Consider the following 26,345-nt stretch of genomic DNA (forward strand, 5'->3'; position numbering starts at 1 on the left):
GGTGCATGGATATAGGAATACCGCCTTGTCCGACATTAAACAACTGCAAAATAAATGCCTACCAGATGTGTCACTGGAAATTATTTTGCACATCTAGAACAATTATGTAAAATAACTGAAAAAACCCCCCCAATCAAATCAATACTAAATTAATGAGGAAAAAATACTCGGCATTTACTGTATACAACTTAATTCACATTTACATTTTCTTACAGCCCAGAAGAAAAACATACATGTGATTTGTAGGGCTCGTCTCCCTCGCTGGCCTTCATGTATTTCCTATTAAATGACAAAAAACATCCTTATGTTCCTTTGAATATACTCAGTTGAGTGATATTTTCCAGTAAGACACTGATGGAGTGGAGTGTGTGTTAGGCTATTGGTCATCCTGTTGGACAGATGTGTGTGGCAGATGCTATGTTTAGGTCAGTAGAGCGAAGAAGATTTAGACTAGCGCTAGTTGTCAATATTCCAGTGGTTTTTAATGTGTGACAGAGACTAAATAATCACACAAAGGTTCCTCTTTGTGGACAGATGGAAAAAGATTGTTGTTGTAATTAGTGAGCGTAATAAAGGGTGACAGAAGGGAAGAAGAGCTGTGGCAGCTTGCTGTATCACTATCCTATGCAAGGGAATTCATCTCTATCTAAATGAGGTTATTCCAGCCTATAAAATGAAAATCAGTCGTCTCTTTGCTCCTTTTTTAAAAGCAGGTTCTGGTCTGAGCTGTGAATTCAGCCTTCGATTAATGAGAAAATCGCAGCAAGATGGCGAGAGGTTCAACATTCCTCCCTAACACACAGCTCACATTCCTGTCTTTGGTGTAAAGAGGGGGCATGAGCACCATGCCTCATTAGATAACCCACAAAGGCAAAGCTCTATTCTAATTTGAAATGGGTTTTTCCCCTTTTCGGATTGCCCTGCAGGGTGGCTGCAGCACTGATTCCCCGTCTGCTCTTTCCCTCCTCTGAAAAGATTTCACCTCGTCAGGTCTGCTGGGTTGAGCAGCGGATGTTAATGCCATGGAGAGCATTACCTCTTCCAGCGTCCAGCGTGATGCATAATTCACTATGCTGAGAATTTCACCCAGTTCAGCTAGAGGTGGCCTAGAATAAGCTGCTAGAGGTGAGGCGGTTTGCAAAGGAGTATGCATCTACTGCCCGTTCACCATGAATACAAGAGGATCAATCGGGACCTATTTTAACCCACTCTGAGCCACTCTCAACTCCCCTCCAGTTTGTAAAACCCTTCGTTTTCTGAATTTAAATCAAACTCAGACACCCATCCCCCTTTTCACATTCACCATCTCTTCCGCTCTTCTCGTCACACTCGGCTCTAAAGCCCTGTTATCGTTTTAAATCGAGGGTTTTCCAACAGTGTTTCCATGGTTATCGGTGGCATTTGTCTGTGGGTTCACAGCCGGTGTCGGGCAATGTCACCCCGTCTTTCAGGCTGATGTCAACTATTGAGTGTGTAGAGGGGGAACACGGAGAGACACGGAGGAAGGGGGTGGTTGTAATTATATGTGCATATGAAGAGGGTTCGAGCAGCTTGGGTGCGTCATCCTGGCAGCTTTTGTGATCCACATGTCTGTGGGGGGAAGTCACGCAGGGACACGGATGTACTCCCCAGAGACTTGTGGTAAAGCAGCTCCCCGAGAGATACAAATGATCAGAAATACAGATGATGTTTGTTTTGGGGTTTGTTTGTTTTTTTGCAATAGTGCTGAAGGTGTCAGTTCATGACAGTATTTATATAATGGATAATTTGAGGTTGTCAGATGTGAGTGAAAATCCAAAATATTTACATGGGAAAAAAATTGTAGAACAGTTTGAGCAACAGTTTGAGTAATTTAAACAAGAATAGAAATGCACAAATCAAAATATTTTCTACCTTTCTGTGTTTAATATCATTAAAATTTCAATAACTCTGCATTTGGGCTCTTTGCAGGATAAATCAAGGAATTAAAAGAACATTTTTATGAGTGTTTTGTGATCATTTTCTAATGTCATTAGCAAAAAAAATGTGTTTGTTGCCACACCCCTTCGTGTTTCCAGCAAATATCTGAAGAATATCCTCCCTTCACCTTCCCTTCACTTGAGCTCACTTATATCTTCACACACTCATTGAACTACTACAGGCACACCCACTAATACTTACACACACTTCCCCCATCTTTCATTCGACTGCTTCTTTTCCTCTCTCCCTCCTCCACTCTACCCACTCTCACTTAACTCTCCCCTCCCTCTCCATCTCCCCGTTCCCCCCCCCCCCCCCCCCCCCCCCCCCCTTCCTCCAGCCCTCCTCCTCCTAACCAACCCGGGCCGTCATTAGTTTCCATGGTGACAGTTAGGGAGGTATTATTGCGGGTTGAGAACTGCTCCTGGCTTCCTTTCAGATCGGTGGCGGCGGAGGCATTGTTTAGCCCACTGCTGTGAATGGTGTGGGGATCAGGACGGGGAGAGCGTAGGACAGGAGGAACGCATCTCTTTCCTTTTTTTTTTTTTTTTTTTTTTTTTTGGGTGGGGGGGGGGGGGGGTCCACTGACACTCTCTGCGTTTGTAGTCTGTGGAGGGAGGAGGAGGAGAAATAGGAGGAGGAGCAGGGAGGGAAGTGGAGGAGGAGAGAGAGGGATGAGTAAGAGAGGCAGCGTGGTGGTTGGAGAGAGTCGATGAGGGAGCAGGAGTAGTAGCAGCAGCACGTTCACACTGTCTCCCTGAGAGCGCCGTGAAAACATCCAGACTTCTCTCTGCTGCAGATCGGACTCTGCTTTTTACTGTTCATATGTTTGTCACACAGCAGGAGACGACAGGAGCGACAGAGATTTCAGACAGAGAGCGAAAACTGAGCAAACATCGGAGGTAGATGGCAAACTGAGTTTAGCCGGTGAGTTACTGATGTCGCTTCGTCATGTGTATATCTTTGCGGGAGCAAACATTAATTCATGAGCTCACTTGTTCAGCATTTAGTTTACATTTTTGTTTTAGTTTGTATGTGTAGCAGGTGCTGCCTCTGCTGCTGCTGCTGCTTCACAAAATTAATGTGTTTTCCTCCCAACCAATACTCAGTCTGGGTTATGTTTGGGTGCGTGGGCTTCTAGCTGTCTGATGAATGTGGGCTAATTCTCGCTGCCCTCTGAAATATACATGCAAGACTGCATGTTTTATTGAGTACGTACATTGGGAGCGATTTTCTGCTGCCTTGCTTCTTGGATACCCTGCAGTGCTTTTTCAGAGAGCAAGGAAGTATATGTGTGTTTTTCAGTTCGAGTTTGTTTGGTTTTCTCTTTCATCCACACTGCAGTGGGTAATTAGGAGTGAGAAATGAGCCCCCCGGCTCCTCAAACAAGTGATATGAGGTGAATAATGTAATGAGCGGCAAACGCTGCCAACTTCATATTACTGTCCTTTTTAATCACTTTCACTGAAATGACTTTTCAGCTGAAAATTTGGCAAGTTCCAGTTAATACAAGCTCGCTGAAGGAGTGGATGAAGTGACACAGTGATGACCACTACTAGCTCAGTGATGTCATTACATGGCAGCATGACAATAATTTCCCAGATGATTAAAGCTAAACAGATTGCACAGACACCTCCTTGTGTATGATGTCCGTTATTTTCCACTGATATGTTTCTGTTTGTATTCAGTTTCTTTCTTTTTTTGTGCAACTATATAATTAAGCTTACTGGGGAGGTGTCTTGTGGAAAGGGGAGTCTGAGTGTTTCTATGACGACTGGTAGCAGCTGTGTGAGCTGAGGCTGAGTGTGTGGCAGACATTGTGGCATTGCCTAGAGACTGCCGCACTCAGTCTAATCAACGACCCCTTGACCCAGATCAATGGGATGATGCTGAGCCAAGCAGCCATGTAGTCTGCCTGGCATGTATGTATTGTAGTACAGTGTTGCACAGCTGCTTACATTTCCTGGCTCACCACAGGCTTGAGTGGTGTCAGAGTGGTCTGATCCGCTTAGATTGGTGGTGGTATTAGTCCAAAAAACAGGCTTTTCATTCATCAATGCAATCATGGTGATTAGATGTATTCAAGTGTAAGTAAGACAAGTAGAATCTCAGCTTCTGTAGGTACTGGAACCCTGAAGTGGGTAATTTTGCATATTGGATTGGCAAAATAGCAATGAAAGCCAATTATAACAGTACATATTTATAGAAGTATATTTAGGATTCTTTTAGTTTTACGCTTGAACTTCTAAAATGAGCAGACAAGTGAGGAAATGATCAAATGATGAGGGTTCACTCCCTGTAATTCATGTTGCTGTCAGTAGAGAAACAAGAAACTGAAAGGCTCTGAAAGTTGTCAGAGATGGGGATGGAGACTTTGACTTGGTTGGGTTTAGACCCCAGTCACACAGGTCTAGAGTTGCTGGAGGTTGTTGGCGATCGCTAGGCGAAATTAGGCTCAAAGAGGTATATGGTGCTGTATTGAGGAGCGCTTTGCAATTGGTTTGGTCACTAGTAGATTACCACAGGTGCCCGCTGTTTCTACGAAGATGCTGATTTGCTTGGCACACTTGGCAACCATTTAAAAACACTTGTAACCAGTTATTTTTACCTAGCAACCGGTCGTTGCCAGGTGGTTTCTGTACTGGCCTGTGTGACTGGGTTTAAACCAAACTGAGTGTTGTGTAAATAGGTCTGTAGTGTGCTATTTTCTGCTGTGTGCTACATTTCAGAAAAACTAAAAACTATCCTGACCTGATTCTCTGAAAGTTATCCAAACTTCATGTGTGAAAGCAGCTATATTTTGTTTCCAGGTTGATATCTCTATGTCATTCTCTGCACTTTCAAAGTAACACAGTCTCTCTGCAAAAGCTGCCGATGCTTTACTAAAACCAACGCATACCTCTTTAATTTGCTTGAGGAGAAAATGAGGATTGGTCAAAGGTAAAAACTAGCCAAATCTGCTGCTCTGTGACATTGATGCAATAAAAACATGCAGGTTGCGTACAGGAGCTGTGAGCACCATAAGCTGATATTTATGGTTAGGCTGACATGTAGAAACTGCTCACGGCCAACGCGCAAAGACACACACAGTGTGTCCTTGTGTGAAAGGCAAAATTTCAGAACCCCTGGGCAGTGGAAAAAGTCGTGAGTCATGTTTCACCCATTTTCCTGTGTCTGGTTAGGTTTACTTCTAGAAATAAGCCAAAGGAAAGGTTTTCAGCCCACAGTGTCCACAAGTATTTAATACAGGGGTGGGTCTGTAACTGTGAGGGCAGCCATTCTGTGGAAGTCATTAGATTTGATCTCTGTATCTCTGCATCTGTACACCTGTTGGAAATTCTTCCCTGTCCCGGAGTGAAGCTAATGTGAAGTAAATTTGATTATTTAATCTGTGTCATGTCGATGTAAACTGATAAAGATGAGGCATGCCTTATTTATTCCAGAGCTGGGAAATCCAGCATCATACTTGTGGTTTTTCCTCCATTTATTGGTCAAATCAAGAGGAAGGAAGCGCCTTATATTGGTCAGAGATGCTGGAGAACTTGTGGTGACACTGACCAGACCACACGCAAACAGAAAAACACACACACACACACACACACACACACACACACACACACACACACACACACACACACACACACACACACACACACACACACAAATGCCATGCTCAACAGTCAGCCTAATTAATCACACTAGTAATTATACCCACAACTTCCTCTTATTCTGGGGCACCTAGGGTCTAGATGGTGATGGTATTTCCTGAGTTGGTAATATATAATTATATGAATCAGCTAAAAGAGATTTCAAGCGATCAGATAAGGGTGGATCAGTGTACTGCTGTCAGTGTCATGAAGGCATCTAAATAAAGCTCAGTTCCTGTGTGATATTTCACTTTGAGTTTAAAAGTTTGTTTACATTCTTAAGGTTGGAAGTAAGGAGACACAAGTGTTTTACTTTCTAGTATCATGTGTGTCCTTGCTCCTTCGCGTGCATATGCTTGTGTGCGTCTGTGTTTTACTTCTCCATTTGGTCGGGGCAGTCACTCGGAAAGTGTTAGGCGCTCTCTTGTCTCTACTGAAGTGTGTGTGTTGTTTTTGTACAAGACATTGGCATCACACAGGAAGGAAGAGAAAGAAACTGCATACAAACACACATTAACAAGGAACATTCTAACCTAGTTAAACTCAATTATGAGAAATATTTGCATCTTTTAATCTGACCTCCTTCAGGAGAAAAGGCCACTTGCCTCTAACTGTGGCCTGCTGGTATTTCAAAAAGCTCAAAAGGCTTCAGTGTTAAATTGTCTTTGTAGTTGTCTCCTACTGCTGTGGAAAGGATGAGACGGCTTCCAGAGGCCAGTAACGAGATATTTAATGATTTTCTCCTGCAGGGCACAGTGTGAGTGTATGTAAGGTACACATACACATTTGCTTGCATAGATGTTTGTTAGCAGACAGCTTTTTAAAATATTTTTTATGGGATTTGGTGAATCCCTTCTTGCCATATTAACTTCGGAGGGGGTTGTTAATGTCTCCTCATAAAATGCAGAGTCAGTACCTGTGCACTCGTGGTTGCAGTAAGTGTGGGAGCTACCATAAATGGTAAATTTCAAGACAGTGAGCTTTTCTTTGTGATCTTCCATTTTTGTATGTCATTTGGCTTGACTCATGTTTCTCACCAGATAAAGTGAGTGAAATGTGGAAATGATTGTTTTGATCTTATATTAAAAATTTAGATCAACATTGTTTTTTATTTAAAAGGGTTGTTTTATACATATCTGGTTAATCTTTGATGTTGGCCAGTCAATCACAGGAAGCAGCAGAAACAGCAGCCCGCTAATTGGGCTGTCTTCGATGATTCCTTGCCTCACTCCTCAGACACCCCCATGACAGAAAAACGAAAGCATTTAGCAGACGTGACGGATGAAAGGTGGGCTAGAGCTACCTGCTGCGGGCAGTGCTGATTCTCTGCAGCTCTTTCTATACAGATTTAACAAAGGCTCTGATTTATCCAGCCGTCATGTGATATACAATATGACAGCTATCAGGGGTAGATCATTTCAGGTGTGTGGAGCTCTTATGGATTGTAGTTTGTTGTTTCCTGTTAGCACAGACATACTTAATGTTAAAGAGAACATATAACAAGTGGAAGCTGATGGTGGAAATGTCTGCAGAGATTATATTTGAGTAATGAAGCTGAACAATAACTAAGTTGATTTTTGGTGTTGTAGAGAGATTTTATAGGCTAAAGAGTTAATGGGTTAATCAGGAAATAATGAGTACATTTAAGCTTATAAAATCATTTGCTGTAGCCTTAATTGGATTTGCATTTTGTATACATAAAGGTCATGAAGCGATCCTTTGATGTCTTGTGTGCTCATGACTTGCATGTTAAGCACACTGTTAGGACTCCAGATTGTATTGCCAAAGGAGACAGTCTGTTATCTATAAATCAATATAGGCTCAGAGGGTCAGTTGGATTATAGCAAAAATCTTGGTAAACGATTTACAAGAGCTTTGAAAAGTGTGCGCATGCAGCGGCAGGCCAGCATCTCTGTTTTGGGTTTAAGCAGTGAGACAACTTAGCAGCTCAGTGTACAAGAAGCTGGTCCTAGTGGTCCTCCTCTCTCCTGTGTGGGTAAATGAATGTGGATCAGAGCACTGTAGTGCTGTGCTGTAAGTTAAAAATGCTGGAGCCATTACAGAGGAAACAGGAGCCTTTATTGGTCTGTCTAGTGTACACCTGGTTTCTATAACAGGCCTCTCCCTGTACAGTCATTTCTGTGTGAACTCGTTTGCTTGTGGCTCTTGGCGTGTCTTGGCTTCTCGCTCCCATGTCTTAGCTTTTTCTGCCCTTGACAAACTTCAGCTTGTTTTCATGCAAGGCTTCTCACACACAAAATGTTAATTTAGGCTTCTTTCTCATTGGCATTTAAAAGTATTCTCAGTTTTCACATTTGAGTGAGTAAGAAATTGCAGCCAGCTAGTGTGAGGCACTGTGTTCGAGGTTCGGGCAGACTGACAGGAGCTGATCCTTCTTGCTCCAGAGATTCCGTTGCTGACGCTGCCTTTCAGGAGCCAAGTGACATTTTGAAAATGATTCTTACGTCAGAGAAGATGTGTCAGGGTTGAATGTGCGGTGACCTTTCTGTCTCTGTGTGTGTATGTTGGGAAGAGTCCAGTGTGCACAGAAGAACAGCACACAGGGAGGGGATAAGGCTTACACCCAGCTCCACGCCCGCATCCTTTCTTTTTCATCAACCCAGCCCTTAGACCAACCAGGAATGAATCAGAATGGGTAACACGTTGACCTGTACTGGGCAAGGATGTCCCGCTCTGGGACTCTTCATGTGTCAGCAGCCTGATAGACACTCCTCTCCGCATGCTGACATCCATCCTGCCTGGAACAGATGCAGGGTGGTGTTGTGGCCACCCTTCCACCTCACCCACTAGTGCAGCATCACTTTGACAACAGAGGCTGTAACAGGGGGCAAAAAAAAGCAGTAATATGATTGTGGCCCAGTGTGTAAAATGTAAATACATGTGTTGGAAAGATTTGAAAGGAACGATGGTTACATTTTGGCACAATGTTGCGAACCAGATCAAATAAATTTACAGAATTACCCGAATGTTTTTACACCACTTGGCATCTAATCATTAGTTATTATTAATCAATAGCAACAGTGTGTTTTGTCTTGTCTTCTCCCCATCACCCCCATCCGACTGCTACCTGAGGTTTTTTCCTGTTAGAAGGGAGTTTTTCCTTCCCATTATCACTAGGTGCTTCTCCAAAGGGGGTCGTTTGATGGTTGTAGTTTTCTCTGTATTTTATTTTGGGTCAACCTTACAATTTAAAGTGCCTTGAGGTGATGGCTGGCTAAATACGTTCAGACAGTGTTTGCTTAATCACATCATCCGTGGTTTGTTCAGTAGTTAAAATAGCCAATGGGGAATAACAGACGCATTTAGGTAAACAAAAATAGTGGACCCCTGTTCACTCTAATTTCCTGCTTTTACTTGTTTTTTCCATCACAAACGTGCATAATATGATACGTGCTGGAAAAGCTGGTTTCGGTAAACCAGCTCTGCATGCGCCACTTCCTTCTGTTGTTTTGTTGGGCCTGGCTTTTCCAAAGGTGTAATTCTGTGGAAATGTGAGGTGTGTGTGTTGCATTTTATTTGGGAAAGGCAGCGTTTTGGTCGGCTGTGTTTTTGGTAGGCCCTGAGTGTGTTTCTGTGGCTGCAGTGGAAAGCTTTGCAGCCTGCTGTAAAACCTTAGCAGATCAGAGTTTAATGGTAAGAGTGTTGACATGAGTTAAGTGTTAGACTAATTTTGTGGTCCGTACTGCAGATGGGTTTCTATAAAGTTAAGTGACTGGGCAGAACAGCGTGCATGTTTTGACGTGTACGTTTGCACATTTGTTGGTGTGAATGCATACGGTGGATACTTTTCCTAGCTGCAAGTGACACTGTGCTCAACATTTATTGACGTGCAGTCAATCATTTCAACGATCGTGCTGTCAGCCGCTAAAGCAGTTTGTGACTGGTCCTGTCCAACACAATGATTGGTTAATCCCACGTATCAATGTCTGGTCAAATAATCAATGATTTGATGCTTCAGAGACCTTTAATCAGAATGAGGGGCGATCGAGCTTTGATCCAGAAGATTAACATGAGTAATACTCGAGACAGTGCGGCCTTAGTAAAATAGGGAATCATTGAATTTGAAAATGCTTTCTCAGGCTGTAGGTGCTGGTGACTCAAGGAGCAGACCTATGTGTAAAGACTTACCCATCCCCCACGGCACTGGAAATAGTATTTTTCTTTTCTCTTGAAATTTTCTCTACCAGTAAATATGCGTCGAATATACTTAAACTGGGAGGAAAAGATGGGCTTTCCTGTGAAACCTTGCCTGTACTGTTGTGAAGACAGTCCAGCCTGGTTTTTGTTTTTCACAGTGAAAGCCCCCATTGAGAGCTGCTACAGTAGGTTTCAGTGAGGCTCCAGTAGTTTCTGGGACAGTTAGGCAGTCATCTCCACAGGCAGGTTTGTAAACCCCCTTGTTCTCCTGTGTGTGCGTTGCCCTAATTGCCAATCTGTAGCTGTTTTCTTTGCAGCAATGCTCTGGGCTACAGTGGCACACTGCATCCAGTCAGACAGAGGCTTGTTTCTCTGCACCCTGCCTCATAAAAGTCTGTGTAGAGTGTTTGCGGTAGCATGGAGAAGCTGTGAAATGGAGAGACCGGCGTGCAACCGTCCTGTCAAATCACATGTTTGATGAAAAATTTTAACCATCCCTTTGTCACTTCCTCACATCATTGTGCTACTTACTGTAAAGTCTGAGTGCTCTCCAGTGACTATCACGTATCTGTACAGATGACTGCTGATTGTACTGGCCTTGAGTCACACTGTTCAAAAAAGGTCAGTGTGTCATATCTCACCCTCAGCATTTCTTCAGACTGGCTGTCAAGGACACAACAGGAAATGAAGGATGCTGTTAGACTCAGGCACATGTTTATACATAATAATATGACTACTGGAGCTCTGGCTCATGTTTTACTTTCTTTCTGCTTGCAACTGTAGACGACAGGATACCTTCCAATTGAAAAATAGATTAACACTTTATTAAACTGTGCATCTACTAAAAGCACAAGTAGTTTACTGTGACCTGCTTGCTATACTATTAGCCATAATAAAAGCAACTGTTGGGATAGCAGTTGCCTCTTCTTTTATTTCTCAGGGTACACGGAAGCACGATTGATTTAGTTTGGGATGCCACTTCGATATTAAGTCTTCAGTCTTTGTTTATGTTGAGCTTTTTCCACTCGGTGACAGTGTATAATTACAGGAACTGGAAACAGATGGGCCTGTTTTCTTAGTATATTTACATCTCTGAGTGCTCTGTGCATGCTGCACAGAATGTATAAATAAAGGATTTACCCTCCATATTTGAAAAGTGAAACCAAGTGCAAATAATCTGCACTCCTTCTAATGCCCAGCAGGGGGCAACTCTACTGGTGGCAAAAACAAGATCATCAGATAGCATAGAAGTCCTGAAGGAAATATATGTACCTCATAGTTGATGTGTTATAATGGTGAACACTGCACTGATTCGTTTAGGGTCGCAATTGCCAGTTTCAGGTTTTAGTTTTTTTTTTAAAAAGCATGGTGAGAGTCATATCTATCCATCTCTCTCTCTCTCTCTCTCTCTCTCTCTCTCTCTCTCTCTCTCTCTCTCTCTTTCTCCCTCTCTCTCTCTCTTTTTCTCTCTCTCTCTCTCTCTCTCTCTCTCTCTCTTTCTCCCTCTCTCTCTCTTTTTCTCCCTCTCTCTCTCTCTCTCTCTCTTTCTCTCTCTCTCTCTCTCTCTCTCTCTCTCTCTCTATATATATATATATATATATATATATATATTTTTTTTTTTTTTTTTTTTAATTCATGCTAAATCAAGCTGTGCTTTTGCAGGTTTCCCCCTGCTTTGGTTTAAGATACATCAAATTATCTCTCAAGACATCAAATCAAGTCCAGTGGCTATGTTCATAGTGGAAGTGAGGCTTGCTCACCCAGGGTGAGGGTGACCCAGGTCATCTACTAACCAGAAGGTTGGTGGTTCAATCCCTGGCCGTTCTAGTCTGCATGCCAACTTATCCTTCGGGTAGACACTGGACCTCATTCACCGGAGTGTGAATCTTAGAAAGATAGCACTCGGGCAAAGAAGGTTTATTGTATGAAAGTGACTTGAGTGATCAAGTAGAAAAGCACAATAAAGGAACCAATTCATTACTGCTTTGTGAGTTTTACTCTTAGATTATGAGGCTATAACTTTAACGCCTTCTAGCAATCCGTTGCCTGCTGAACATTTTTCTAACCTCTCAGCCTCTCTGTCTTCTCATCCCAGAAAATCACAATCTGTGGGAGCTGCTGAAATCTTCCCACTTAGTGTGGGAGACATGCCATTGTGCCTGCTATGCCCACTGACCTAATTCAGCTCAGTGCCTAATGCCATACCAGTGAAACTTGGGGTGCTGCTAATTGTTAAACAATAAATATTTTCTACAGTAGGTTAAAGAACTGATGGGTTGACAAAGAAAATGTGATTGTTTCTCATTACAGAGCATGATGAGGAGAAGATGAATATAGATTTTTAATCTGCAGCCAGATGCTGCTGTATATGATTGGATAGCTGCTGATCCTTGTGTACTTTTGTGTGTGTATGACTGCGTGCATGTGGAGATGTGTGTGGGTTAATAAAGCCTGTGGTGAACAAAGAATTGGGCCCTCGTTACTGTGTGATTGTCAGAGACTGAGATCTGTCCTACTGTCGATCCCAGGGCAGCTGCTGTTATACTCACACCAGTATTTTCTCTCTCTGCTTTTTTTTAATTTCCTTGTTTGTGCATTTGGGTTTTTATCCTTTTAAAGTGTCATTTCAACCAGTTTCTTATATCTAGAAAAGTAAATACTTTTTTTAAATAGTTATTTATAGCTTTAATCTTCTTTTTTTTGAACATCTCACCTTCTTTATTTCAGTCCCTCTGTGTCCCAGCTGCAACATGTCTTTAAATTCTGTCTTCATCTATAAATTTCTATCTAGCTTTTTTTCTTTTTTTTTTTAACGATTGAGTTGATTTCTGAAAAGTAGATCAAGGTCATAGCACATATTGGTATAGCAGAGGGAGAAATGAGACAAAGCAAAATTCCTTTGTTTTCTTAGCCTTGCTATTTTTCTACAAGACAATGTGTGCCTGTCCAAGCCTAGAATTTAAGTGGCTCTGTGGCTCAAAGTTCATTATAAATCTAAGAGTTGTTTAATGAGAGCTTGCTGCTCTCTGGCTGAGTCGTTCAGGGTAACACGGTGGAAATAAAACCAGTATTATTCTGAATGAGACAGCGAAAGAAAGTTATACAGACACAGACAGAAGGAAAGGAAGAGAGTGGGTATAATGAAGGCAGAAAAGCTAAGAAATGTGATGGTGACATAGGAAATAATGAGGTACACCACCCAAACTGGATGTCTTGCCACGTCTTGGTGGGGAACTGGGCGGGTGGTTGGTTGAAGTTATCAGAGCGGCGCTGTCAGCTCTTCCTTACCCACGGTTGCTTTGTGGACAGGAGAGCTGATTGAGTAGCTGTCTGAGTGGGGAGACTCTGCTGGCTGTGAGCGATCCATCTCTGGGATGATGGGTAATAAATGACTCTGTGGGGGTCGCCTCGGGGCTGAAGGTGATTGACAAGGCAGCTACGTCTGTGCATTTTCCTTGTGCGTGTTTGTGTATATTTTGAACCTGGGTGTCTTGGGGTTTAGGGAAAATGGAGAGAGGAGAGAGAGGTAGAGTTGTCACAAAGTGTTACAAAAAAAAGATAGAAAGATAGAAAGTTCTGAGTTATTTTCTCAGAACTTTGAATTAGCACGGTGAAAATTTGAGATATCTATCTCGAAGGTTTGATTGAGTAAAGAAAATGTTTTGCTCCATTTTTTGTTTTCAGTGGTGGAAACAAGCTTCTGTAGTAATCTCAGTATCCCTGGTGAAAATGAGCACATCTAGCACATTACACTACGGTTTGTGCTCACACCCGACTAGGGAGACAGAGACACAGCTTGAACGGTACAAGTCCAACTCAAAATCATTACATTTTGCTGCCATGCAACTTTTAAAATGCTCAGAGCATTGCATCATCAGTTGTTGATAACAAAGCAAATAGCAAAATGTAGTTGCCCCACTGTGTCTCACTTTGCATACTTACTCATTCTACTGATGTGGTCTAGTCTGATTAGATATGTAATTTTATTTTATCTTTTTAAGTCTGAAAATTAGAACTTAGAGAAAGTTTGGAAGTTTAAGGCTTCAGCCGCGCAGGCCTAATGACCTGTTGGCTACCCCGTGGCAACCACTGGATGTTGGGTAAAAATGTTTGTCCACAGACAATTTGCTGAGTGGTTGCTGGAGTTTGCTAGCAGTTGCTAGGTAAAAAAGGTCACAAAGAGGCTGCTACAATCCTCCTGATTGCTTTAGTTGCTAGCATATTGTCACAGTGGCTGTAGTTTACACAGAAGATTCCAGCTTATCTGCAAACACCCCCGACTACTTGTAAGGTGGCAGTTAAACTGAAAATTGTGATAAAAACTAGAAATGTCACATGTACAGCGATGATTAACATCTATGTTTTTTTATTAATTGATTTTAAATCCCAATTTTCTGTTACTTTCTTATACATTATGTCAATTTCATCATCCAGCTGGGAATACAAAGTTACGGTCTCCATTTGAATTTGTTTCATGTGCTACGGTCAACCTACATCTCCTGCATGTAACTTAACAGTCACCAAATTTGTATCCATGTTATTCGATATTGAAAAGAAATATGTCTGCAGCATTGAGCATTAAAAGCAAATATTGAAAGCTTGCATTGATTCTTGACCTTGTTTACTTAACGTTGATTAATTGTCACACAACAGAGACAATCTAACTACACAAAAGGCAAAAGCAATCAAACAAAGACTGATACACATTGCTGTGACGTGCTAACACAAGAAATACATTCCTTAGGTTTTTCTCTCATGATAGCATCACAATCCCGGACGTTTATCACGCTTACATGCTTCCTACTGATTAAAATCAAGTGTCAGTATACATACCTGAAGGTATCCGAATATTTCTGTGTATAAGGTACACGGCAACCATTAACTTTGTGCAGTTGTATACTGTGAAGCAGTATTTTGAAGTTACAACTCAAAGTCCTCACAGTCCTAAGCTGAGATTGCATTACATCACAACCATGAAAGAACAGGTAAGATTTACGGTGACTAATTGTTGGTTTTGCTGAGAGAGGTTGCCATGTTAACGCACAGCCTTCAGGGTGTAGCAGTAATAATGTTCTCATATAATTTCTTTCTAATTGTGCTGTTCATTTATTCTTCAGTTACTGTGTGGGGAGCAAAGGAAATTAATGAGCTCATTATTCTCCTTTGTGTTTTTACAAAGCTCTCACTTAAGTAGATAGATACATTATTAATATTGTCTCTTGAGTCCAAATCAATTAGGTGACTGCCTCAAAAAGGCGATTTTGTTGATTATCTAACTCTAACCCTTGTCTTTTGAGTTGTGCGCTGTGGGCAAAGTTTACTGTGTTGTGGGCAAACTGTAAGATTATATGCTGAGATTCCGGGATTCCACAGTGACACATAATCATGTCATTTTGGCCCCGGGAGGAGCTGTTAGTATCAGGTTTGTCAGGTGAGCAGACAGGTGCAGGTCCTCTAACACCACTGGGAAAGGACAGGTGACTGTTGGTGTTTTGGTATAATGCAGGATTGGGCTTTTAAAGGGCTGGTTAGGGTGTGTATGTCTGTGTTTGTTGGCCACAAAGAGTAGTCTCAGTAGCGTGCGCGCGCACACACACGGCACTCTGGAAAACTGGGAGGGCAGGATTTATTTTGGTTTAAACACTGCTGTGTGGATGACTTTTACATTCAGTTGCTCTTTGGACTTTGGATATCTGACACGGAAGGATAGGACGCAAGGTAATGTTTTTATGGTACTCTTGGCTGTTTGTGTGTTCCTTTATATTCTAAGTATTTGTTTTAGTAATGGCTTGAGCACTGTTATGTGATATAATTAGACTGAATGAATTTGCTTACATATTTTCCTGTGTACTCATGCGAGGTTTGCGAGATTTTAATTAAGGAAAAAAACGTGACTGTCAGCTCCTTACTCGCTCTGCTGTGTTGTCAAGTTTCTTTCAGTGTTAAGCAGTTTGACATGAGGGCCAGGTTTGGCTCTCAGGTAACCATAGCTACACTGAGTTTCCATAGGTACCGGTCCTTATGCCTCTGTCTTGCACTGTTGTTTATTTTTCCCAGCAAAGACCACAGCCAGTCTTGGGTCAAAGTGTTCTTCATCAGGCAGTTATTTGGCTGAAGGACATGCCTCTCTTGATCATAGGTCAGATTTTTCCTCTGACTCAGCCCGCATGTCATCTCTAGTGATAAGTGATATGTTTTATTGATTAGCATTCAAATATCTCAGTGAAGACAGAACAAAGATCTTCCACTATCTCTGATTTAGAGATGGCATTAGCTGAAACCACTGTGAAGGGCTTGCAGTTTTTCTTTTGCCAGGAACCGGATGCAAAGATAGCCTAACTAAATTTAAAATCTACCTACTGTAGGCACTGATCCGTAGTCCTCAGTGTGGAAAACGTGTTCTCCGTCTATTGTACGGAGCCGAGGGAGCTGTTTGCTTTGTTCCCTCTGCCCTGCTCTTATTCCACTGGTGCAAAGATGGTGGGAACACCTGCAGTGTGCCACATGGGGCAGACAGCATAACAGGACTCATTACTGACAGAATTTTTTTCCTTCCACTGCCTGAAGCGCAGCTGAAAAACACCAAATTAGATGTGCCAAGGCTCTTGTGGGGGCTCGGTGCAATTTTAGGCTGTAATCCGGTCGAGCAAAAGTTGGTGTGACTTGATCGAATCCATGAGCCTGAAGGAACAGAGCTGTGTGGCTGTAGTTTGCATAGCTATTATCATAATCTACTCTGGGGCTGCACTTTTTGTCCCCCTTCCGATAACAACGGCGCAAAAAAGGCTGTTGTGGTATGTTCAAATGAAACCTCGTAGAGTGCATATGGTACAGACAAATGCACGCACGCAAACAATAGCAGTTCAAACACTCTGTTTCTTCTCTCTTGACTGGACTTCAAAGAGCTGGCATTCATAGCATATCTTTGTCAAAATGTAATGGCAATATGTGTGATAACATTACCACCTCGTCCTTTAAAGATTTTTTGCTGTTTTAAAGGCAAATTGATGATCCCGATGGATTTGTGAAAGTGTAGAGGAAACATTTTGCTCTTCACATCTAACAAAAGGCCAAAAGTGACCTGACAGTTAACAGTTAACTATATGTAAATGTAAAAATACATGCCTGTATAGCTAAAGCCACACAGAGCACCACAGAACTCAAACCATATCAATGTGGCACCCAAATACATTGCTCTTGTGGCTTAAAAATGCACTGTTGCACAAAAACCTGCAGCTGAAGTTACCATAGTGCTAAACACGCACAGGGCCCAGCTATTTTAGAAATATTTGTGACTTTTTTTTTTTTAAATATAAAACTTCAGATGAAATCCTTCCATTTTTGATTTGATTGATTTTGTTGAGATAAACAAAAACTGATAACATTGAGGGTCTTGGAAGTCACTTAGCTGTTTTAAAAAGTGCACAATGTATGTCCAGTCAGCATCTACAGAAAATTAGATTTATCCAGTCAGTTACAGGTCTGAGAGTGTGAAGAGAAACCAATTTGCAGGCTCTGCAGCTCTCTGCTGCCTTAGGCCTTGTATTAGGATTGATGCTGCAGAGTTTCTTTTGGCCCCAATGCTATCTGTCCGAGGGCGACGCCGTGGAGCACACCAAGCTCAAGGTCATTCACCCGCTGTAGTCACCACGCACCACTGCATCGCTGTCGCAGGATTATTCCTTGTGTTTAGATGTGTGTTATTATATTGATCAATACCTAAGATTGTCTTTCTTCTTTTCCTCTATATATAGATCTCCCTGCCTCCCCTCTGCAGTACCAGTGTGGATCAGTGGACTACCTGTGTTCTCCAAGGCTCATAAAGAAAGGTCCGACCCCCAGACCATGTCACGACAAGCCTCCAATCAAACCGCGGCCTCAGCCCCCCACCTCGCCCAGAACGCTAACCGCTCAGAAACCTCAAGGTAAAAGTCCAGTGACACACCAGTTTTCTTGAAGGCCAGTTTTGACATCGGTGCTGTCATTATAATTGAAAGGTGCTGCAAGGTTGGACCCCTGCTATCGAGCCGTGAATTATTCTGCTCTGACAAAACACTTTTCTATAACATGGGATGCGTCAGCTGCCTGACCTCACTCTGCCACTCACTGTGCTCAGTAGGTCATCTCTGCAAGAGCTGCTGCTGCTGCTGTAAAGCAGGGCAGTGTCTCCCAAGTGTTTGTGATCGGGCACCATTTGAAGAATGCTAAATATGAACATGTGTTGTGTTTAGGGAGTCGCTGGGAAACATACTAGGACACACCACAGACCTGTCCCCGATTTTAAAAATGCTCTGAACTATTCAAAGTTTTTGCAAGAGAAATTCCTGCTGATCATTTAAAATTGATTATTTGATTAGCATTTTCATCAGGAAAGATTTCTGATCAAGGAAAAAACAACAAAGTTTTATAAAGCGCCACAGCCGCCCTTTAGATCGAGATCCTCTCATTTTTCATTGAATTGATACTGGTGGTAAAGATCATTGGCTGAAAATGGCTGAACTTGGACTGCAGTGCTGAAAACAGTCACACACAGCTCAGAGGTTCATGGGTTAGCACCAGATTTGCAGGCTAGGAGTTTCAAACCTGTTTACATTTCATATTCTTGCTTTAAAGCTGTTTGAAATCAAATATCAGTTAGCTGATGAAGAGTCAGTAAAAACATATTATTCCATTGCAATAAAATCATCTGTGGCCTTTTGCTTTCTTACTTGTCTGCACATAAAAGTGTAAATATAATACTTTTTTTTTTTTTTAATACAAGCGATATTAAAGAGGTTTAGCAAATAGAACTAGTCGTACTGTGCTTTGACTGTCATTCGCCTGACTTATGAGCTACTTGGGCACAATTACAGTTTCTGGTACTCTATTTGAATGCATACAGTACTTCCCACCTGACAGGATGAACTTCCTCACTGACATCTCCGAGCTAATCCAAAGGGAGGGAGAATTGAATTGAAAGGGAAGTCGTAATTCTGTCAGTTTTTGAGCAGAGAAGAATCTAAAACTGGACGTAGATCTCTCTGGCCTAAAAGCTTTGGTGGTGCAGAACATGCTGAATCACTTAACTGATGAATTATATGGTAGAAGCAAGTAGCACTTTCCCTTTTTCCTTTTTTTGCCTTTTTTATTGGATTGCTTTTTACAAATGTTGTGAGTTTCTTTGCAGCTACAGTGAACAACATTAATAATAATGGTTTAAAATAATGGATCAGTTAAACTATTAATTTAAAAATTAATTTGCAAACATTCATTAATTTACAGTTTAAACTGTTTGTCCAACTGTTTGTTGGTGATGCTGTATCCTCTGTTTCACACTCATACATAAAATGCTTACTCCTTACTTTTATTTAACATACTCCATATTGGCTGAAAAAGAAGTATATAAAATAAAGTTGTTGCCTTTCTGATGAACTGATGAAACTGAAACATCTTTATTTTCATCCTCAGGAGACAGCTCACTGCATATAAACACACGCACTGTTACTACTGCATAAAGAAAAGTCTGCTCCTTTCTAATCAGCAGTGGCCCACACAGATGGAGGAAGTGCTGAAATTAACAACTGTAACATATCAGCACATTTCCTGGTTTCTGACAAAAATGCTTCCTAAAATGAAATGTATGAAAAAAAATTCAGATATGTCAGTAAAGTTGGTGTATAATTTGAGCATTTGTTAAGTGTAGCATATATTTTTAAGAGAGCACTGTCATTTTTGCACTTGCTTTTTTTCTTCTTCTTCTTTTCTCATCTTTCTTGAGCCACAATGGCTTACGCACATGCTCTCAGCATCCTGTTCAGAAATAAGGAAGTTGCAGATTGCTGACGCTCAGAGTTGATCTCGTCCTGCCCCACTGCGCTGCTACGTTTCTCTGTCTCTTCTGACTTTTTTTTTTTTTTTTGTATTTTCGGTGTTTTATCTCAAGTTTTTACTAAGTGAACCAGCGACACAGCTATGGAGGTTTTCTTCCTTGGATTTATTCCTGTTACCTGATTGCTTTTGTTCTTGTCTGGAGCCTCATGCTTCTCTTTTGCTCTGCTTTTCTTGTTTTGTCTGGACTCGCGCATCTGTAGTGCCCCCTAAACCTGCGCACCTGCTCGCCCTTGGGCAAGACAAGAAACCTAAGAGGATCCCACCGGCACCCTCCAGGCCTCTGCCAGCACCCCCTCTTCCACCTAAACCAAAGCCTACGCTAACCCCTCCTGGCCAGGGAGCACAGCCGCAGAGAGAAGCACAGAAAGTTGGGCTGCTGATTGAGAGGTTTGAAAATTCAAGGTAAGCTAAGAAATGTAGACTGTGGCTTTAGACTGAGACCGGTTAGTTTGGCAGATTTATCGTTTGTCTTCTAAAAGGAGTTTCAGGTTAGCCATTTTTTTTGTTGCAGTTTAAGATGTGGGCTGGTTTTTCAGTGAGACGTAGATACAAGGAAACAAGAAATTAAAGTTTTGCTGTGCAGCCCCAAGTATTGATCCTTGATGTAATACACATCTGTAAAGGTGATGTGACACTAAGTTTTTCTTTGTTTTTATTTTTCCAGGGTCCCCATCCTTGGGGTGCTTCCACGCTCACAGCTGCAGCTGTGTCTGAGAATGGACAGTGCACCAGATATCACTTCCTGCAGCCAGGACACCACGGCAAAGGTTGCAGGAGACTCCTTCCCTGTGGACAAACCTGTGCTTGGCAACTTTGAACGGACTGACGACGAGACTGATCTCTCGCGTCTGGCTTCCATGCGCATCGACGGCACCGGTGATCCTGTGATGGATAGCTGTGCAGTGAATGACATCACACAGAACGATGGCTGCCTCAATGACGTGGGGCGGGATGAAGGTTCATCCCACAAACTTCTGGACAATCCGGACTCCTCAGAGCAGAACGGGAAGATTCCCAACCGGGACAGTGGCATTGACAGCCCGTCGTGCACCGTGGAAGGGGAGGTGTTCCCTAATGAGGATGTCATTGACGAGGAGGATAATTACGACAGCGTCACTGAGACAGAGAGTGTGTCCTGCTGCGTTACACTGGACAACAAGCGAGACTCAACGCAGGATGAGGACAGTGACTTAGATGAGGGGAGCAGTGGGGAGATACACTCTCTGACAGACACACAGATCGGGTATCTCACAGATACACACTCGGAGGCACAGAAAGTGAGTACCTCCCTCGCTCACCATCAGCAGGTCATAAGCACACATACCGTAACTTTAAGTCTGAATACAGATACCGCCTCGCTACAGCCTCCACCATTCAGTTCAGGTGATGTGTGGTAATTTTAAGGAATTCTGATAGCTTGTTGAAATCGAAGCACACGTCCCGCGAGTTTAAAAGCTTCATCTCAACCTGCTGTTCGTGTAATGGAAAAAAGTAGCGTGTGTCTATAATTATCTGAGCCTGGGTGAACACTTTCAAAGAATACTTCTGCATGAAACGTTAGACGCTATTACAGCCTCAGTTTGCCAGTCACAAATGACTTGAGCTGTAGCTAAAAGGGACTCTTGTGTTACATATTTAAAAAAAGCTGAATAGCTGCCCAAGAGCAGTAACAAAAGCATGTTTTGATTGCCAGATCAAAGACTGCGCAGAGTGTTCCTACAGTTCATCTAAAATTTCAGCTTTCTCCTCTTCTTCACTTGTGTCACAGTACAGTATCGATTGTAAACAACACAGGTACCTCAGATAGTTCTCATACCCTTCCTTGTGGGCTAAATGTGTGGTCATTGCTTCCTGTTCTATCCAGCAGCTTGTGAAAGTATCATAGTACAACAGTATCACAGACATGAAATATACTAATATTGGAAAAGAAGAAGTGATCGTGAAGGTGATGACAGATGAAGCTGTCCAATGAGAATGCTTTTTGTAAATACTACTCGGGCTAAATCCAGAAATGTTAGATATTAGGAACCGATAGGAGTGTTTTAAGACAGTAGATTTATGTGGCATTGCACTCATGAATGTCAGCAGTAGTTGTTCTTCCTCAGCTGTTGTCAGTAGTGTAAAACATGAACTATCTGCCCACACCCGCAGCCTTTTGGGGAAAAGGTATCTGTGCTCTTCAGCGCTTCCTGATCCCAGCATCGCTGTGCAGAGGAAGGGTGTGTTGATCTATGTGTGTGCATGTGTGGTTGGCAGCCTTTCTGTGTCTACGTGAATGTGTTTAACAGCACAGCTGACATGTTGATGGCTCTATAATGACAACCTTTTGACAGAGGATGTGGTTTTTTTTAGTGATGTGAGGTGCAAGAGTGACTGAAAACAAGTTCTGCTGACTTTGTGTGCCCTCTTCTTTGCACACAATGAAAACTGAGTTTCACTTTTGTTCACATAGTAATATTTTCATTGTTAGATTTCCTTACAAAGCATAATCTCTGGTGAGTTTTCCCCTGCCATCTGTGCCAGGGTAAGAGTACAGAGGAGTGACAAATTAACGGAAAAACCCAAGCTGAATTATCTTAGTGAGATCTTCGGTCATCAAAACAAATTCAGTGCACACTTGTATTGATTCTCCATGTCTCTGGAGCGCAGCTGGAAGGATGGAGCTGCTCTGATGGTGACTGTGAAGGACATAACACGTGTCCAACAGCATTTTTATACTAAACGATTCAGTATTCCTTCCTGCTTTATGAGTAGGAGTATTTTCATCCATCAGCGAGAACAAAGCCTCAAGATCCCTTTACTGCAGGGTCAAGGTTTTAGGTCTTTTTGCACAGTCACAATCTGGGAGGCAAAAAACGACTTCCCATAGCACAAATTCTATAATTTTTACATCATCTTGGTTAAGCTCAGGTTTAGGTTTGGCTTAAATGAATGTGATGCTGCTTGTTTTAATTTGAAGACAGCTGTTGCGAAACCCACATTGTCGCAATAGGCTAAATGTTTTGTGACCTCAGTGTGCGTTGAACCAGTGATACAAGAATGAACTACTGCAGCGTTTTTATGTCATTTCATCTCATCAAGTCAAAGCGAAAGAGAGAGGAAACAGGGCTCTTCAATTTCACCGCAGCAGCTATTAGCACATCTCATAATTTACTGCTGTTGAACTAAACCGGTGACTAAAATAACACTTTCTGAATGTCAGTTTACAGTAATCTGCTGCAGATGCTGCTGATAGTTACCTCAGCCACAAGCATAAATATTTTGGGCTTTTACATAAGTCCAAGATCCCCTTCAGACACTTCTGTTTTTCCTACAAGCATTGCTGCTACTTCTCATCAAGCCAGCCATGAGCTCTGTCTGTTGATGCTTTGAAGGCTGTAGGGGTGCTGCAACAGCTCCAGCAGGAACTGGGTGTGAGGTGGGTAACACCCTCACTGGTCATCACAGGGGTGACACATGGTGAGACAAACACGGGATTTGAGTTTCCGTATCACCTAGTAGTGTTTTGAACGTTGGGACGTAAGCAGCAGTGATGTGACAAAATAATCGTGTATGTACATGTCGTGAATTGATACTAAAGGTGAGCACAAAGGAAGTTTCTCCCTTTACCACATGGATGTGAAAATGGAATCCTAGTGTCACACTCACGCGAGGTTAAACTTTAAATGAAGAAGTAACACAGACATTTGAATTTTAAGGAACTCAATAATTGGTCTCTCTCTGCCACACAGTTTGGTTATAAAGCCGATGCACGTGTTTGTGTGCTAAAAAGAGAGCAGCTATCCCATGTTAATGGTTTCATACAAAATGCACAGTGAATAACTGCAGGGTAAAAAAAGGGTAAAAATAAATAAATAAATACAACTATATATTACGAATGTTGTTTAGTGTTTACAGAAAGTGTAACATAAAGGTTATTCAGGTAGGAAGTAGTAACAGTGGTTATTTTAATACTGAATAATTGCATCCTAAAAATGCTTATGTGGCAGTAGCTGTGCCGTGTAACCTGTTGGGTGGCTGTGGTGAATTATATCACATTATATTGGAAAGATCAATATAGATAATGATCTTTGAACGTATGTTTTTGTCACATGATTATTTATAACTTAAAGCATAAGGTGTCAGCTTTCTTTCATCTCTGACTACTGTCTATAAACTTCTCAAATATGGTGGAGTTGGCGTGTATGTTTGTCTTCTTTTGCCTTAGATGTAATCTTTTGCTGCTTTTCTGTTTTCCCTCAGTGCTCAGAAGCTCAGAAACTCCTGAATATTGCCAAAGAGCTTCTCCAAACTGAAGAGGCCTACGTGAAACGACTCAATCTCCTCGACCAGGTATCGCTTTCCTTTCGTATGTGTCTCTTTATCTGTTACTGGCTTTGTGCGAGGTTTTTCTTGTATCCGGTTCAACTTTCTGTCGCCTAGTAGTGCTAGTGTTGTTAGCGATTGAGATTACAGCTAATCTGGATTAATGCTGGGATTGAGACCCACTACACGCCAACCCTCTGCTGGCTTGATTACTTAGAGCGCTCTAAGTGCTATCTTGTAAGATGTAATGCACCTCTGTTTGTGTGCATGTGGACTATATTTATGAATGTCCAACATAAAGAGTGCTTCGTCACCGCAAGCCTGAGTGTGCATCGTGTGTGTGTCTGTTAAAGGAGGCACGTAGGTTGTTGTGTGTTGCAACCCACGCAGTGATCTATATTTCTGTCTAAATTCTGTGAACAGAGCGTGTGTTTCCTGACCCTTGGCTCTATTTATGACTAGACAGCTATTTTTTGATATAGCTGTCTACCCTTGGTCGTTTAAAAAAAATCATATTTTGTATCTACCAGTGAATATAGTTTGTCTTCTTTCTTTCTTCTTTCAAAACATTTATATTCAAACTATATTCAAACGCGCTGTTAAAAAAAAAGAAAAAGGATGTGAACTCAGTAATCTTACTTACTTACTTGACTTCTGCCCAGCTTCTAATTTTACAAGGTTATTTTCTAGATTAATCTATTGGACAATCTCCTCTATAAAATAAGCCTTTGTGCCAGTTTGCACTGGCCACTCTAACCCCGAGATGCTCACTTTAACGTAACTTAAAATAATGAAGTGAAAGGACCTCAGGAACACAAATTACTTGGCTGATGTTCAGTCACAAACCAGTCATTGCGGCTCTTCATTTTTATCACCCAGTTAGACCTCATACTCTTGGCTTCTTTGTGTAAGGTTAAAGTTTGACTGCTTTTTTTCCTGTACCTGCAGTTTTTTCTCTACCTGCAGCGTGGTGTCGCGTTTATGACGAGTGCTCACTGCCAGTGGTTAAGTCGCCTTCCTCTTTGTTGAGCTCATGTGGTAGAGTTGACGATCTCTGCCCTATCACAGAGCAGCTATGGTTTATTTGTTACTGAAGGCAGAACGCTTTTATGGTTAACTTCCTGTTTTTGTCTTACAACTTTCACATGAAACTTGTTTCCGTGGATACATCAGTGCATACCCGGTTACTGCGATTGTCAAGGAAGCAAAACTGGATGCAGTGATTTGGACTTTATCACAAGAGTCATGGCGAATGATGTGCTCGATTATTAAGCTGAACCTGCACATAAAGAATCTGTCGCTGATGCTCCCCCAGTGAAATCAGTCAATCTGTAATAGTGCTTAATTGGACAGAAACATTTTTAAGCCAACAGTACTGATAGTCAATTATTGATTCGTCAGTAAGTGTCACATTTCCACAAAGTTTAAAAACACACAAGAGAATAAGCGAAATATAGATATATAGAGATTTTGCATGCAGTTGCCTGCTGGCACTCCCACATCAGCTTCGCTTCTCAAACCTGGAAGTTTACAGCGCGTGTCTATGTACAACCAACAGTCAACCTCCCCAACCTTTGAATACTACATTCCTCATTATGCATTCTATGACATCATTCATTAGACCTTTTGTTCCTTATTTCTTCTTCTTCCTTTCTTCCTTCTACATACTAAACATTTAAATACCCACAAACCCACCGCATTAACAGCCGTTTACCTTGGCCTACTAAATCATCTTCAGCGAGTTGGTGCTCCAGGCGTGAAAAAGCATCAGTAAAGTTTAGATTATATAGTGTAGTTTATCTGGTTTTTAGCAGATCTGCAGAAAAGTAATCTTAGCTTGATATCATTCACACTTAGATATATATATATGACACCACGGACATTTTTCTGCCTGAGCTTACATACCTCTTACTTAAACAGAGCCGAGCTGAGTCGAGTTGTGTTCTTAGCGTGAGTTTTTATATACAAATATCTTCTCTGCAGGTATTTTGCACAAAGCTCACCGAGGCTGGAATCCCTCAGGACGTCATTACAGGGATCTTCTCCAACATCTCTTCTATCTACTGCTTTCACGATAAGTTCCTGCTCCCTGAGCTCAAGACACGGATTACTGATGAATGGTGAGGACTAAACACTCGGCATTTCGGTGGCTTTCCTAAAGTATCGGTGTGAAGAGATGAGCCGTTGGGGGGTCATTATTGTCAGGTTTTCAGCGGTGTCTGATTTTAGCTTGTGTGTATTTATGCGTCTCATAAAGACTTACAGGTTGAGGGTATTTTTTCTCTCCTTTTTTCCCACAGTAAGCAGGAAATCTGCTTCCAGTGTGTGATATTATGCCAACATCAGCCACCCTTGGTAGATAATGACTCCTCTGGAGACCTGTCACATAATGGCTCCCCTCACATT

At 41.9% G+C, this 26,345-nt stretch overlaps 1 protein-coding gene across 3 annotated transcripts in view; it reads left to right on the forward strand.

Moving 5' to 3' along the window:
• Nucleotides 1-26,345, forward strand: part of fgd (faciogenital dysplasia) — a 52,342-nt gene that overhangs the window by 14,876 nt on the left and 11,121 nt on the right. Inside the window, exons 1-6 of one of the 3 annotated variants that reach the window (XM_085146544.1) lie at nucleotides 11,408-15,482; nucleotides 17,519-17,689; nucleotides 19,835-20,036; nucleotides 20,299-20,911; nucleotides 23,877-23,966; nucleotides 25,923-26,059. In XM_085146544.1, the coding sequence (XP_085002670.1) occupies nucleotides 15,419-15,482; nucleotides 17,519-17,689; nucleotides 19,835-20,036; nucleotides 20,299-20,911; nucleotides 23,877-23,966; nucleotides 25,923-26,059 (1,277 nt within the window). In that variant the 5' untranslated portion in view covers nucleotides 11,408-15,418. Of the gene's footprint in view, nucleotides 1-11,407; nucleotides 15,483-17,518; nucleotides 17,690-19,834; nucleotides 20,037-20,298; nucleotides 20,912-23,876; nucleotides 23,967-25,922; nucleotides 26,060-26,345 lie in introns of those variants that run through there. The other 2 variants (XM_085146543.1, XM_085146546.1) reach the window with 2 other exon arrangements.

The sequence above is a fragment of the Neolamprologus multifasciatus genome, chromosome 20, assembly GCF_963576455.1.
Source record: "Neolamprologus multifasciatus chromosome 20, fNeoMul1.2, whole genome shotgun sequence".
In the NCBI taxonomy this organism is placed as follows: domain Eukaryota; kingdom Metazoa; phylum Chordata; class Actinopteri; order Cichliformes; family Cichlidae; genus Neolamprologus; species Neolamprologus multifasciatus.